Consider the following 15,109-nt stretch of genomic DNA (forward strand, 5'->3'; position numbering starts at 1 on the left):
CAAGACAGAATTCTAAATCTCAGAATTCTGACTTTAATCTCACAATTTTGACTTTTTTTTCCTCTCAATTTTGACTTTTTTTTTCCTCACAATTTTGACTTTTTTTTCCTCTCAATTTTGACTTTTTTTTTTCTCACAATTTTGACTTTTTTTTCCTCACAATTTTGACTTTAATCTCAGAACTGTGACTTTAATCTCACAATTCCGACATTTTTCTGAGAACTCTGACTTTAATCTCACAATTTTGACTTTAATCTCACAATTTTGACATTTTTCTGAAAACTCTGACTTTGATCTCAGAATTCTGACTAAATTCTGACAGCTAACAAATATGTTAGCATCAAGCCGTAGCCATGTCTAGAGACTAAACTAACTGTCTTGTTTTAATCACCTTCTGCTGTTCCATTAATGAAATGGCATCACAGAGGACCCCTCAGGGAAGTAAAAAAGTCACCAAATTTTCCACCAATGTGTTACTGTTCCTCCCAAACAACTCACATCTTTGTCGGTGAAGCTGAGTGCTCCCATATCTCTTCCTTCATGATGCCCCTCTACATTAGGATCCAAAATTCTGAGATTCAAGTCAGAATTGTGAGAAAAAATTCAGAATTCTGACTTTTTTCCCGTATTAAACTGAAATAGTGTTTAATAATCAGTTACCTTTTTTATTTTTTCAGTGGCCCTAATATTCTTCCATAACATGGAGATCATATTTTAGAGAAATACTTCATAACTCACCTGCATATGGAAACGAAAGCCAGTTTAGGTGCTTGCATGCAGGATTGTCGATTGATTTGATGGTAAACCTGAGCTATTTAATGTCAGGAGAATTTAGATTTACTGTCCAAGTGTCTTAAAAAGGGGGTAGGGACCCACTGGGGTTCACATGATCCTTTTTCCAATCATTGTAAATGTGATCCCTGAGGGATAAAACTCCAAAAATTATAAAAATACATGGATATGAAGGCTCTATGAAATGGGTAGATGTAACATTTATTTATCTAATGTATGATTTAAACAGTAAATACTATTTAAAAAACTAAATGTCCCATTAGATAATAAAAATACATAAACATTATGATTTAAATCATGGTTGAAGCAATTAATCAGATTAATTGATTACTGAAATAATCATCAACTAATTTAGCTATTCGATTAATCGTTAACTGAATTATAGAATTTGTAAAACGTGCATTAAGCTGACAGAGCGACCAACTTAGACCATTAATTATATCAAAATTGTTTTAAAAAAAAATATACCGTAAACATTTTGCGTTTAAGATAATAAAATGTTTTTATTTGTTAATATGATCTATCCAGAACTCCTCAAGTTGAAAAGTTTTAGCTTCACCTGGTTTAATTTTGTGAAAAACAATCTTCTTTAAGGAATCTTTGGCTATTTGATTATTAATCGACCAATTGAAAAAATTATTAACAGATTAATCCATTAGAAAAATAATCATTAGCCTAATAAAAATAATTAAATGTTATCAAATTCTATTTATTTGAAATTAATATAATTGCTTCCCTTCATATGTATGAATGAATAAAGAGTATTTTAATGTATATTTAGGGAGTGTCAGTTTTTTGGAGTGTCAGGCTGGAACGTTTGGGAACCCTCTGGTCTAAAATATCATTGATTAATCATGTTTAAAAACTCAAAATAATGGTGGACTTGTCAGGATTATTATTTGTACTTTCTGGCATTTTTTCATTAGGAGATTAACAAAATCTAAGAATATGATTAAATCTGGTTAGAACTGGATGTTTGATATAAGGCTTTTTTTTATGCAACAAAGAATATTATGATGATTGGTGATGATCACAGCAGCACAAAGTGAATTGCCAGATAAAGATGGCAAAGAAGTAACAAAAGGCTTTTTTCTTTTATTTTTGTCATCACTTTCATTGTTATCACATTAGTATTGCAAATTATGGGTTTAAGTCCACGTCCTTCTGCCCCTCCCTACATGACAACTGTATTATTTAATATCAATGTTTAAATTGAAAATATCCTTGATATTTTTAGATGCAGCCAATAAATAATGTAAACATGTATCTTAATGTGAACATTTAGGGGAGAATGTGACTAGGATTTTAAATCATAATTTTAAAACGATAAATACAGTAAAAACAGTAAATAGACTAAGAGTCAATTTGAAATTAACTTTAATTCAGATAAGGTGAGTGATAACTGAGAGGAAAAGGATGACACAACGAGAAAATCAAAATTACGCAACGCCTGAAACGTTCCTGTTCCTTTTAGGCAGCTTCAGAATTCTTGATAATTTTAATGATGAACTGCAAAAGATGAGACATTTTTTTTAGCAGATGCATCATGTTGACAGATTAGTTTTTAAACCCAGTTTAGTGATTCAGTCAGTTAGAAACAGCTTCTTTATCGGTCACATGACTTTCTTGAAATGACACGCGCACCAATGCAGTGTTTAGCTCTATAGGCTTGACGCATCAGTGATGCTGGACACATCACTACTGTTTATCAATATATTATTTTATGACATTTAATTTGAAGCATTTGTTTCTGTGTTTTAATGTTGGAGTGGCATTGAAAAACAAATGATTTAATTTTTTCTTTGTTTGTTTTTTCTAAGGCCTGTTTAGATGTTTTTTTTTTCCTGTCATTTCCCCATGAATCCACTTTCTACCTCTCATGTTCGAGCTTGTTGATGCTTGGTTCTAATGTCTTGATCTATCATTAATGACGAAATGTCATCCTCTTAGCTTCCATTCTGCACACAGTGAATGATAATTCATCCTTTTGGAAATATGATGCTGAAAGCGGCTGCTGGCTTGTTCCTCCACCGCCTCGTGAGCTGATGATTTACTGATGCTGACATTAGAGGCAGATGATGGGTGCAGACGTTTCTCTAGTTGACATGTTGCATGAGATCTGACAAATCTGGGCTGCCTTGTTTATCAGGAATAAGTTTTTTTTTTTTTTTTTTGTTAGCTGCATTCTCTTCAGACCTTTCAGCTTTCCCCGTCAGAGGTTAAAGTGAAGTCACCTGGCGTGTTTGTTTTTTCCTCAGGCCAAGTTTCTGGTGCCCGCGCAGGACTCGAGTCAGAGCAGAAGAGTGGTGGTGTCGCACAACGTAGATAAAGCCCTGAAGGAAGGTAAATAATCACCTTTGCTTCACAGGTTCTCCTGCTCTGTGTTTTCACACATGTGATTTCCTCTGTAGGTTTTATTCTTTTGGGTGAAGCTTCCTGTCTGACCTCAACAGTTATATAAACAATAATCATGCTCTGATTAGAGTTTTAATCTGAATTTACATCTCCTGTTTTATGAAGCTTTTCCAGGGATTTTATTTTTCTTTATTACTTTTTTGATGGTGGGATATATTCAATTCAATTCAGTTTATTTCTATAGCACCAATTCACAACACATGTCATCTCAAGGTGCTTTACACTTCACCAGATCACTCAATCAGATTGATTCAAAGTTTTCTATCTAAGGAAAACCAGTTGATTGCATTGACTCATTGACTTGAAGGTATTTCCTCACACTTAGCATGCTTGTAGCGACAGTGGAGAGGAAAAATTCCCTTTTAACAAGAAGAAACCTCCAGCAGAACCAGGCTCAGTGTGAGCGCCCATCTGCTGAGGCAGACTGGGGTTCAAGGAGACAGAAGCAGACATATGTATCTGTCCGTATGTATCTGAAACAAAACTATAGTTTGCAAAATAACTGACATTGAAATGCTGTTGAAATGCAACAAAACAGACTTTAACAAATGGTGGATAAATTGTAATTGTTCCCTTAATTCACACTGTATCCATCCAATTTGACCAAAAACACTGTAAACTGCATAAATGATCCAAGCTGAGTGGTAATCAGGTTGTTTCTTTAGTGGAACGCTTTCAGAGAAAACTCTTCTATATTTTCTTTATATTGAAATCCTGCTTTGTAATCCAAGGTAGAAACTATTATCTCAGAATTCTGTCCAATGCACACAGTAAATTCTCATACCAGCCATTATACTTAAACACACACACAAACTACTATTTTTGTTTGTTGTGAACATGTTAGGCTTGTAGATTCAGCATCACCAGAGCCCAATATCTCACATGACTACATGCTCCTTCTCAGTGGTCGTGGTTTTCTTCCATGCGGCTGATGTTTGTCCTGCTAGTGAGTGGCTCTCTTTCTGTACGGTCACTTTAAGGCACAGAATGTGTGATTTAATTCATACTACTAAACATTGTCTGCGACTAAGAGAAGACTACAGACAGGGCGAAGAGGAAAGACATGAGGTTGGAGATGGTATCTCCTGAGAGACATGCATGCAAACCTGGCATTTTATTGGTGCAGGAATGAATACGATTTAGAGACGTTAAGATATAAGAATTAGTCAGGGCGGAGACTTTTAATGTATCTGCATTCCCCTTAGAACCACTGGCAGCTGGCCCATGGGGGGGGGAAGTCATAATATATTTAGATTTTAAAAGTAATATTAATGACAGTTTTACTTAATAGTATGTGGCTACATGTAATATGAATTATTAAAACAACATTTCTACCAATTTACTCTCATTCAGCGGTGCATTTCCACCGACAGAACGCATCATTTCTCTTCTTGGGCGCTCATTCAAAGCGGTGCTGAAGTGTAGTGAAATAACCTACTGTATAATATTGCTTGGGAATATTAATAAATATTTGGCCAATCAGCATCGCCAAAATGAATGGCTCTGGGGCTCCTGAAATTTTGGCCCCTGCTACAGCGATATAACTGATGTAGCTAGCAGTCAGTCAGGCAGGGAGGTGGAGGTTATGGCGACGAGTCCATTTTTAAATGTCCCAGCGTGGATAAAGATAGGTAGGACTTTTTAGAAAAGGCAAAGACGAATGAACAATCTGGGATTCACATGGAAAATAATATAATATAATATAGTGTACTTTTTCTAAATGTTTGTTAATTTGCATAGTTGCTCTTAAATAAAAACATTCTCAGAAAATAGTTTTTATATATAAAAGAAATAAAGCTGATTAATAGCTTCTCTATTATTAAACTGGTACATTATTTTTTTTTTAGGTTTGTGACGCCGTATTGGACCATGGAAAACTTACAGATGATTTTTTTTTTGTGATTGAATGATAAAATTAATTAAATCGCGTATTAGTTTTAGCTATAAATGATGACCCATGGTTTATTCCTTGCTGCGTTCTCTCTCAGGAGCGGGTACAGGGTTGTGCATGTGCATTTAATGTGGGGCGGCAGTGGAGAGGGCAGGTCTTTTCAAAACTTAGACAAATCCTCCACTATACCCTGAAGTTTCCATGTAATAAAAAAAGAGTTCTCTTTGGAATTGAGTGTGAAATTCCTGCGCTTCCTCTGAATGATTGGTTTGAATGACTGGGTGGTTTCCAGTCAGCCAGAAATCAGTCGGAGCGCTTCAAGCTGTCAGTTTTAGTTAGCAGCTGATATTTTCTGTTAGAAACAGAGATGATGTTCTTTGGTTTCATAAAGTGCTTGGCAGGAAATGGCTTGGTGGGTCTCATCTGTACCAGAGGCCTGATCGAGGTTTTCAACTGGATATTTATCTTCTGTTCTGCATCCATGGCTGATTTTATTTTAGCCCATTTTAAGCCACTCCTAATTCTTTTGTTGTTTCCTCGTTTGGTTAAAATATCAGATTGACTTGGGGAGAAGGGGCGGCTATGAACTGGCTCTGTAATGATCAGAGGTGCCAAGTAATGAAGTACAAATACTTCATTACTATACTTAAGTACACTTTTTAGGTATCTATACTTTACTCCATTACTTATTTATCTTCCTATTTCTGACTTCTACTCATTACATTTTCACACTAACATCTGTACTTTCTATTCCTTACATTTTTAAAACAAATGTTACTTGTTACTCTTGGCTTCAGTTTAATGTTTATAAATAATTATTTCATGTCATGTGCTCCATCCAATGCAGTTCATTGGCTCCATCCTCATCTAGTGAAAACTAGTGTAATTGGATGAGTCATATAACGCAAACACTCATTGGTTAGCTAAAGGAAATCATCAGAAGCAAGCAGGTGTTCTTCAAACTGCTAACGTGAATTGTCTATGCCATGCTACAATGTAGGATTCAGAAAAAGATGTTGAAATGTCTGAAAGGTCGGACACAGGCGAGAGATGGAGACCAACAAGACCTCCCTCATCCTTGGCCCTATCTCAGAGAATTTTTACAAATAGTCAAAAAATTTAGCTTTCAGTTCATATAGTGGCATCTCACCCCTACCTTCAAAGGTGGCTCTCTCTGTCTGATGGGGTGGGAGGGTGGATGGTCCATGATTTCACAGCGCTCACCCGAGCTTCTTCAACTTTTGGTCCACTCTATAAATCCTCCTTCTCAACGCTTTTTCTGACACTTTAAATTAAAAAAGCTTCCTGGATGGGAAGCGAAATATCTTCAAACTTGGAAACAAAGTCCAGTGGATTTTTTTTTGTTTTTTGTTTTTTTTTGGGGGGGGGTGGGGGGGGGGGGGGGTTACAGCACAGTAGGCTGACAGGAAACAGGAAAGGGGGCACGAGAGAGGGGGAGAGAGATGCGGCAAAGGAACACAGGCTGGATTCCACCCCTGGTTGCCCGCATCGAGGACCAAGGCCTCCGTACATGGGTCGTGTGTGCTGTCAGCTGTTCCATCTGCACGCCACAGTGGATTGTTTTTTTTTTTAGTTTTTTGTGGATGACTATAACCTGGATGACTGATAATCTTCACCAGCATTCTTTTTTTTACATTTATTTATTGATTTTAACAGGAGAACAAGAAACATACATATATACACTTACAAATAATTAAACTTGACCAGACAAAAACCCAAAGTACATATACACAAGGTGGAGGAAAAAAAAAAAAAAAAATAATAATAATAATAAATAAATAAATAAATAAAAAAAGGGGGGGGGTGCAGCAGACCCTCAATAGACTAACCTACATAAACATCAGTTTGCCTCACCATAAGGCCTTATAAGCAATCTTTTTTCCAACCATCAAGTTGGATATCATTTTGACACAGCCAAGTGTAAAAGACAGACCAGACCACCCAGAATTTATCAAGCTTATTCTTAGTAAAATAACAGATTTTCTCAAGTGCAAAGTAGAACGTCATTTGCGTGGTCCATTGAGAAATTCCACATAAAGACTCTTTCTTCCAAGAGAGTGCAATGCAGCGTTTGGCTTCCAAAAAGGAGACATTAAGTAAGGATCTCAAGTTGTTTGGGATAACAAAGTCTTCAGGATAAATATTCAAGATGCACATTTTAGGATTCAAAGGAACCTTTTTACCTGTCATCTGACCTATCACAATCAATACATCCTTCCAAAACGCCAACACTCGAGGACACGCCCACATGCAATGAAATAAAGAACCCTTTTGGGAAGTACATTTAATGCAAGTGTCAGGAATATTAGGGTTAAAATGATGCAATTTAACTGGAGTGATGTATTGCCTAGTCAGCCATTTGTATTGTAACAATTTGGAATTTGTGTTAGCAGATTGTGTATGAATCGAATTGCAGGCTTCTGACCACTCCTCACTCGACAAGTTCCCACCCAAGTCCGCTTCCCATGCTTTTAGGATGTTGGCCGGAGATTCTTTACATTTTTCAACAAACAAGGAATAAATTAGAGACACCTGTCCTCTGTTATATAGGTGATTTACAATAATGTCTTCTAGTGAAGACAAGGGGGGCAGATCAAGATTATTTTGTTGCTTGGATAAAATGAAACTCCTAACTTGCAGATATTTATAGAAATGTTTAGTGGGAATGTCATGTTTATTTTTAAGTTCTGTGAATGACATAAATACTCTTCCTATAAAAAGATCAGATACCTTAGCTAACCCCTTAGCAGACCAGAGTTTAAAACCTAGGTCTGCTCTACCTGGACCAAATTCCCTGTTTCCAAAAATGGGTGAGAACTGGGATAGTTGTTGCCCTTCTCCCAAATATTCAAATACTTTTTGCCAGATAAGCAATGTATTTTTCAAAAACGGGTTTTTTGTTTGTTTAATAAGTTTTTTCCTGTCTGATGAATACAAGTATAAGTTTAAAGGAATAGAGATATGCTGGGACTCCATTGTAACCCACGCTGGGGGCTCTTTGGAAACAAAATAAAACATAGCTGCCCTGATTTGGGCTGCCCAGAAATACCATAATAAATTAGGCAGTTGTAGACCACCTCTGTCATAAGGTAGATATAAAAGGGACAGTCTCATTCTAGGACGCTTACCGTTCCAAATGAAATTGGAAAAAGTTTTATTTATCTCCTTAAAGAAGGAGGGGGGAGGGGAAAGTGGAACTGATTGGAAAATGTATAAAAATTTTGGCAAAATTGTCATTTTAATAATATTGACCCGACCTATTAAAGAAATGGGTAGTCTAGACCATCTTTCTATTAATTGCATAACTGATTGTGTAAGGTGGTTATAATTAGTTGGAATGATATTATTTATTGTAGGGGTAACTTTAACACCTAGATAAGTAAATCCATGTTTAGACGCTACATAAGGAGTTGAAACTGGGGGATTGAGGCGTTCGTTTTCTGATAGGTACAGTATTTCAGATTTAGCATCATTTACCTTATATCCTGAGAAAACTCCAAAGGACTTAATTAAATCAGCTATTGTGGAGATGGTGCTATCCAGCTTGGAGCAAAACAGGATTATGTCGTCTGCATACAAGGCTATACGATGCTCTAAGCTCCCTAATCTTATACCAGTTATATTATCGTGTTTGCGAATTGCCATAGCCAAAGGTTCGATGGCCAATGTGAACAACAGGGGAGAAAGGGGGCAGCCCTGCCTTGTTCCACGTTTTAGTTTGAAAGGAGATGAAGTTAAACCATTGGTTAAAATTTCAGCTTGTGGGTTTGAGTAAATCAACTTTATCCAGCTAAGAAATTTCCCTCCTATACCAAAGCGTTCCATAACAGCAAACATATATTGCCATTCTATCCTGTCAAAGGCCTTCTCTGCGTCTAGTGACAGGATGGCATTGTCTGGAGCTTCAGATTTTTCAAAAATTACATTAAACACCCTTCTGATGTTGTGAAAACCCTGTCTTCCTTGTACAAAACATTTTGATCAGGGTGGACCATCTTGGGTAAAAGTAGCTCCAACTTCCCAGCTAACACCTTACACAGAATTTTAACATCATTATTAATAAGAGAAATTGGCCTATATGAGCTACATTGAGTTGCAGGTTTACCTGGCTTCAGGAGAAGGGAGATGATTGCTGTATTAAGTGAGGGAGGGAGAGATCCTTTACTAAAGGATTCTTGATACATGTCTAGCATAGGAGGTATCAGTTTGGAATGAAAAATTTTATATATTTCAATTGGAATTCCATCAGGCCCCGGACTCTTACCACCCTTCATACCGGATATAGCCTCAGATAACAATTGTGCATTGAGCTCAAAATCAAGCGATTTTAAGGATTCACTATCTAGGGGAGTAAATTCTAATGAATCCAAGAAAATAGTTTGTGCCTGGGGAGCTAAGTCTGAATAGTCTGAGCTGTACAATTTGTAATAGAATTTTGAAAACGTGCTGTTTATTTCTTTTATGTCAGATGTAAACTCCCCTTCAGCTGTTTGAATTGAATTTATTGCTTTATCTGTTTGTTCCTGTTTGATACGCCAAGCCAACAACTTACTAGCCTTTTCACCTTGTTCAAAATATGATTGTTTTAGTCTCATTAAACTTTTAATTGCTTTATTTGTAGACAGCATGTTGTATTTAGCTCTTAACCTAAGAAGCTCTGTGTTTAGTTGGGTTGAAGGATTCTGAAATAGTTGTATTTCTATGTTTTTAATAGAATTATCTAGTTGTTCCAATTCTTGTTTGTTAGTTTTATGTTTGAAGCTGGTAAAACTAATCATTTGGCCTCTTAAGAATGCCTTAAAGGCCTCCCATCTCACAGTAGCCGAGGTTTGGTGGGTGTTCAATTCAAAATACATATCTATTTTTGTTCCAATAAATTGTATGAAATCTGGGTCCCTAAGCCAAATTGATTGTAGACGCCACTCAGCTGAGACTAAATAGTAATCAATTCTTGAAAATGTTTGGCAAGTACCAGAACAGCATGAGAAAGAAAGCTGATTAGGATGCATATTTCTCCAAATGTCTACCAAATTGAGTTCTTTCACAAAGTTAAGTAATTCTTTCCTTGTTTGAGCATGAGAGACGTCTTTGCCTGTAGATCTGTCTAACGTTGGAATGAGCGTACAGTTAAAATCGCCTCCTATGATGTACCCTCCAGGAAGCGACGCTACAGACAGAAACAGGTGTCTAAAAAAAGCAGGGTTATCATTATTTACCCCGTAAATATTGACCAAATTAAGTTTCACAGACAGAATCACACATTGCACAATTAAATATCTGCCATATCGATCCTCAGTTACCTTGATGAGCTGGAATGGCACCGAGCTGTGGATTAGTGTGATTACGCCCCTCGAATGTGAGCTAAAGGAAGTAGAAAAAACCCGACCATGCCATCTTCTCCTCACTCTATTAATATCATCAGGGGTCAAATGAGTCTCCTGGAGGAAAACTATCTTAGCCTTTAACTGTTGAATCCTGTTCATCACCTGTTTAAGTTTGACTAGTTTATTTAGACCTCTTACATTCCAAGAGGTGAATTGAAGGTCAGAGGCCATCAGAAAAAAGGAAAAATTACTTCAGCCACGGTATGTATATTTAAGAGTGAGCTGCCGAGGGAGAAAAAGACGGATAAAAACAAAAAAGTATAGACACAACAAACAACAATTAGACAATAGAGTATAAATCCCCAAACGAAGTATACCCACCCAACCCACTGAGAACACTTCCCAAGGAGCCATCCAGGCTCGGTCATGAAGCCCTGCTGGTCCACCCCAGTAATCAAGACGAAGAGGAACAGCATATAGAAAAACCCCATCAAACCACAGCCCCCAAATAATCAGTAGTGAAATTAACAACCCATAAACTGTAATGAAAGTAAACACACATTTGCATTACTTAACCTTGGTTACCCTTAACCATATTGTAAATTGACCATATGAATTAAACACAAAATAGAGCTGCATTAATAACCATTATAAACCATCAAAACACAGAATTGAAAAGATATGAATATAGAAGTGCACTTACAAATATGTGATCATAGTTGCAAATATAGTGAGATATAATTTGACAAAGTCACATAAATGTTCACCTTTATTGGACCTCTACCTGGTTCGCAACCACATTCCGCTCCCGCTGGAGCTGCAGGACGAAGGACTCCGCATCTGCTGCCTTGTCAAAAGCGTGACGTTTCTTCTTGTAGGTCACCAAAAGTGTGGCCGGGTGAACAACACCGTAGCGCAGCTCCGGTAACTCCAGAGAAATAGAAGATAGATCCTTTTTCACTCGGTCAAATATCTTGCGCTTTTTCAGAAGTTCGGCAGAAACGTCCGGGAAGAACATGACTCTGTTATTCTTCAATCGTATTTCTCCCTTCGCCCTGGCAGCCTTCATGATCCGGACTTTGTCAGCGTAGTTCAGCAGCTTCATGATCACCGCTCTGGACCGCGTCCCCGCAGCGTCAACTCGCCCGACTCTGTGTGCACTCTCTACAGTCAGCGGGGTCGGGAACGTTTTCGCACCAAGCACTTCAGGCAGCCATTTCTCCAGAAATGCACACATGTCAGAACCTTCAGTCCCCTCAGGGAGACCGATAAGACGGAGGTTGGAACGGCGACTATGATTTTCCAGGTCGTCTATCTTTAGTTGCAGAGCTTCAATGGTAGTTTTCGTAGCAGTGTTATCGGCTTGCAGAGAAGCAACAGAATCCTCGTTAGCGCTGATTCGGTCCTCCGCTTGAGTAACACGTGCGGCAACACTTTTTATATCCGATTGCACCCCCTGGATAGCCGTCAGCAGGCTATCAAATCTCTTCCCAAAGTCATCTTTCATCGAGTTAATAGCCGCCACGAGGTCATTGGTGCTACCTGCTTCGATGGCAGCCAGACCATTTCCTTCTGTGGCTGCGGATTCATTGTTGACGAGAGGCATATCCGAAGAGTTACTGCCAACAGGGGGAGAAACTGCCCCGTCGCTGTAGGCTATGCTAGTGCTAGCTAGCCTGCTACTCCTGGACTGTTGCACTGGGCTCAGCATAGACGTTATTAAAGCCTTTTTAGAGTTCGGTTTTGTGATCTTTGGTGCCATCTGGTCAGCGATAACTAGTACAGTTAACCAAAGAGGCAAGAAGCAAAAAAAAAAAACAGATTGTTAATTTAGTATTTAGAAGGAAATTGGAGAGGGCTCCACCGCACGTCCGTTCAGCACCACGACATGACCGGAAGTCCCAGCATTCTTCATCAGAAATGTTTCATACCTACATCTGTAAATAATGATGTAAATGTGTGTGAAAAAAAGCTCCTGTCTTAATTAAAATTCAGCATCTCAGCCGGGTTTAAGTTCAGTTTTAACATCTTTCAACTCAACTAGCCACTGCACTCGGATGTCAGTTGATTTCTTTTGACCTAAGGGCAACTTTTGATGGTCTTACTTAGGAGCCAGATGGGCATATTTAAGACCTTTTAATTTCCTTTCCTCAGTGGACCAAATGAAGAGCCAACTGTTTTCATGTGTGTTAGATGGATTATAGAAGAGAAGAAAAAGCCTTTCTTTCCCACAGGGGGGAAATTTAGCAAAGTGAAAGGCAGATGCTGGCATGTTGATTTACACAAAGATAAAAGCTATAAAACAGGAAGCTTTCTTTTATTTTTACAATCACAAATTGATATAACATATTTACCATATCTTCCTTAAAAGTTGTTCACTTCTTTCCCCTGAAAAACTGCCAGTTCATGGAGCCACAGTCTGAAAATGTCCTGCCTGTCCGGCTGTTGGAAAGATCTCATTTCCTCTGAGGTTTCTGCCGTCTGTAGTTTAAAACATTATCTTTGGTCATAAAAACATTGTGACCGTTTGAGAGTAAAAAGGAACAAAAGTCTACTTTTTTTTAAATCTAGGGTAGCTGACTGATGGACCTTTGGTTCTGGTGATCATCCCCACTTCTTAGCGACCCACAGTTACACCAATGAAAGCCCTGGGAGCCAGAGGCACAAACACATTCACTCAGTGTGTGTCTGTGCTTTTGGTTTGGCCTCAGAGTGAGAACCATATTTGTTATTTCACCATCAGGTTAAAATCTTTTTTTCTCAAAGTGAGAATATTTTTCTCGCTGTTTGGTTTTGGTACTAACTTTAACTGTATCTTCTGGTTGGGGTGAGGAATGCTCTGGTAACTCTCTGGGTTCCCCTGAAATCCCACATCCTCCTTGTCCGCCTCGCTGCGCTCCAAACCGTCTACAGCCTCCCTCTTCCTTCCGTCTTGCTCCGCCCGACTCCTCGGAGCTCGAGGAGAGCATGCGCTATATTATTGTTAAATTCATAGCAGCAAAACATGAGGAAATGATTGCTAAATTTAATATGACACATTAAAAAATCCCCACCAGCATCCAGCACCTGCCTGTGATACATTTTTTTTAATCAAATCTATCCAGCAGTCCACACTTCCTCTGCTCTCTTTTTCTCATCATCTTCTCCTTCTTTCCCATCGCCCGGCTTGCCACAGGTTTGCCTGCTGTGTCTAAAAGTAGCAGCAGCAGCAACCCAGACTGACAGCAGCTTATTGGATCATATGGATCACATGCAGCCTGGTCCCCTCGCTCTGGACGGCTTTACCATATTAACAGGAGAAGCGGTGCAAGTGAAGTTAGACAATGTTGACAGCTAACATGAGATAATTTCTAAATGTTTTAAATCACATTGGGTCCGGATTAGCCAGCAGGTGGGTCCGCTAATCCGTGACCTGTGCCCTATAGCTATAGGGGTGTGGGGAAAAAAATCGATTTGCCGAATATCATGATTTTCGGCTGCCCAATAAAATATCCATCTTTCAATTCCTAATATCGATTTTATAAAAAACATTTTATCTAAAACATTGAGGGGAAAATTGGCTATATCTGCACCCCCACTCTAGTAGACGGTGTCGTGGACTCCTTTCTGTATTTGAGCCGGTCACAGTAGAAGCAGCGGAGCGACTCAAACCCCAAACAACATGGATTCTGTTGAACATATACAGCAACTGCTCTTTTGTCTGTACATTTCATTTTAATTACTGGTTAAAAGATCACAGTATATAGTGATATTGCAATATTGTGATATCATCTTTTTATCCAAGTAGTGTGACCGGTATCGCGACACACATGCCAATACTCACCCCTCACTTTAACACAATTTCTATGTCCTACCCTGTTAACATAAAAACGATTGTGTTAAAGCAACTAAATATGATTAAGTACATGCCAAAAACATTAGCATTATTTTTTTCAGCGTATTGAGGGGATAGAGAGCTTGAACACACTCTCTAAAGAAAAACTCGCCATCTGCCAGGACGTCGGTCCACTTAGTTTAAAAGCCAGAGCCCCTAAAAGATCTTTACTCTTTTTGTCTTTGGTTGGCGTGTTTGTTGTATCGATCTGTAAACGATAATGGTGATACATTTCTTTACCATTTGCTCTGCCTTGTTAGATTAAAGTGTTTTATTTCTATTCTGATGTGATTATGATATTGTTTTATGTTGATCCTGTGAAGTTGAGAGGCTCTTGCAAGAGATTTTTCAAATTGATTTAACGTTCTCAGATGGAGAAAAAGCTCTGACTGGGGCAAACTTAGTATATACATTTATACCTTACAAACTCCCAAACCACACACTTGGAACTATCCCACCCCTGCACAAAGAACTGTCTCACACATGAACATTTGGAGGAAAAACGACTTCAGTTCATCAAGCTCATTCCCTGTTAGCTTAATATATCTTTCACTGGCCAGAAGAATCTCCTCAAAACAGCTTTCCTCTCCTTCATGCCATGAAGCAGGCTGTGTAACTTAATCTTATCTCTCATGACCTTCGTTTGGAGCCTGTGAGGCTAAGAACAGACATATCTCAACATTTTTTACTTCACAATCCTCTGTAGGAATCAAAGCACTGGGACAGATTTAGAATGAGGTGATGGTGTGAAACTATTACATTATGAACCAATGGGTTCCAGAGGCTTTAAAT

General features: G+C 38.3%; 1 protein-coding gene across 1 annotated transcript in view; it reads left to right on the top strand.

Moving 5' to 3' along the window:
• snx25 (sorting nexin 25) overlaps nt 1–15,109 on the top strand; it is a 47,637-nt gene that overhangs the window by 1,127 nt on the left and 31,401 nt on the right. Inside the window, exon 3 of the mRNA XM_038301459.1 lies at nt 3,051–3,135. Within this exon, the coding sequence (XP_038157387.1) occupies nt 3,051–3,135 (85 nt within the window). The remainder of the gene's footprint in view (nt 1–3,050; nt 3,136–15,109) is intronic.

The sequence above is a fragment of the Cyprinodon tularosa genome, unplaced genomic scaffold (assembly GCF_016077235.1).
Source record: "Cyprinodon tularosa strain WSP-4 unplaced genomic scaffold, ASM1607723v1 ctg468, whole genome shotgun sequence".
Taxonomy (NCBI): Eukaryota; Metazoa; Chordata; class Actinopteri; order Cyprinodontiformes; family Cyprinodontidae; genus Cyprinodon; species Cyprinodon tularosa.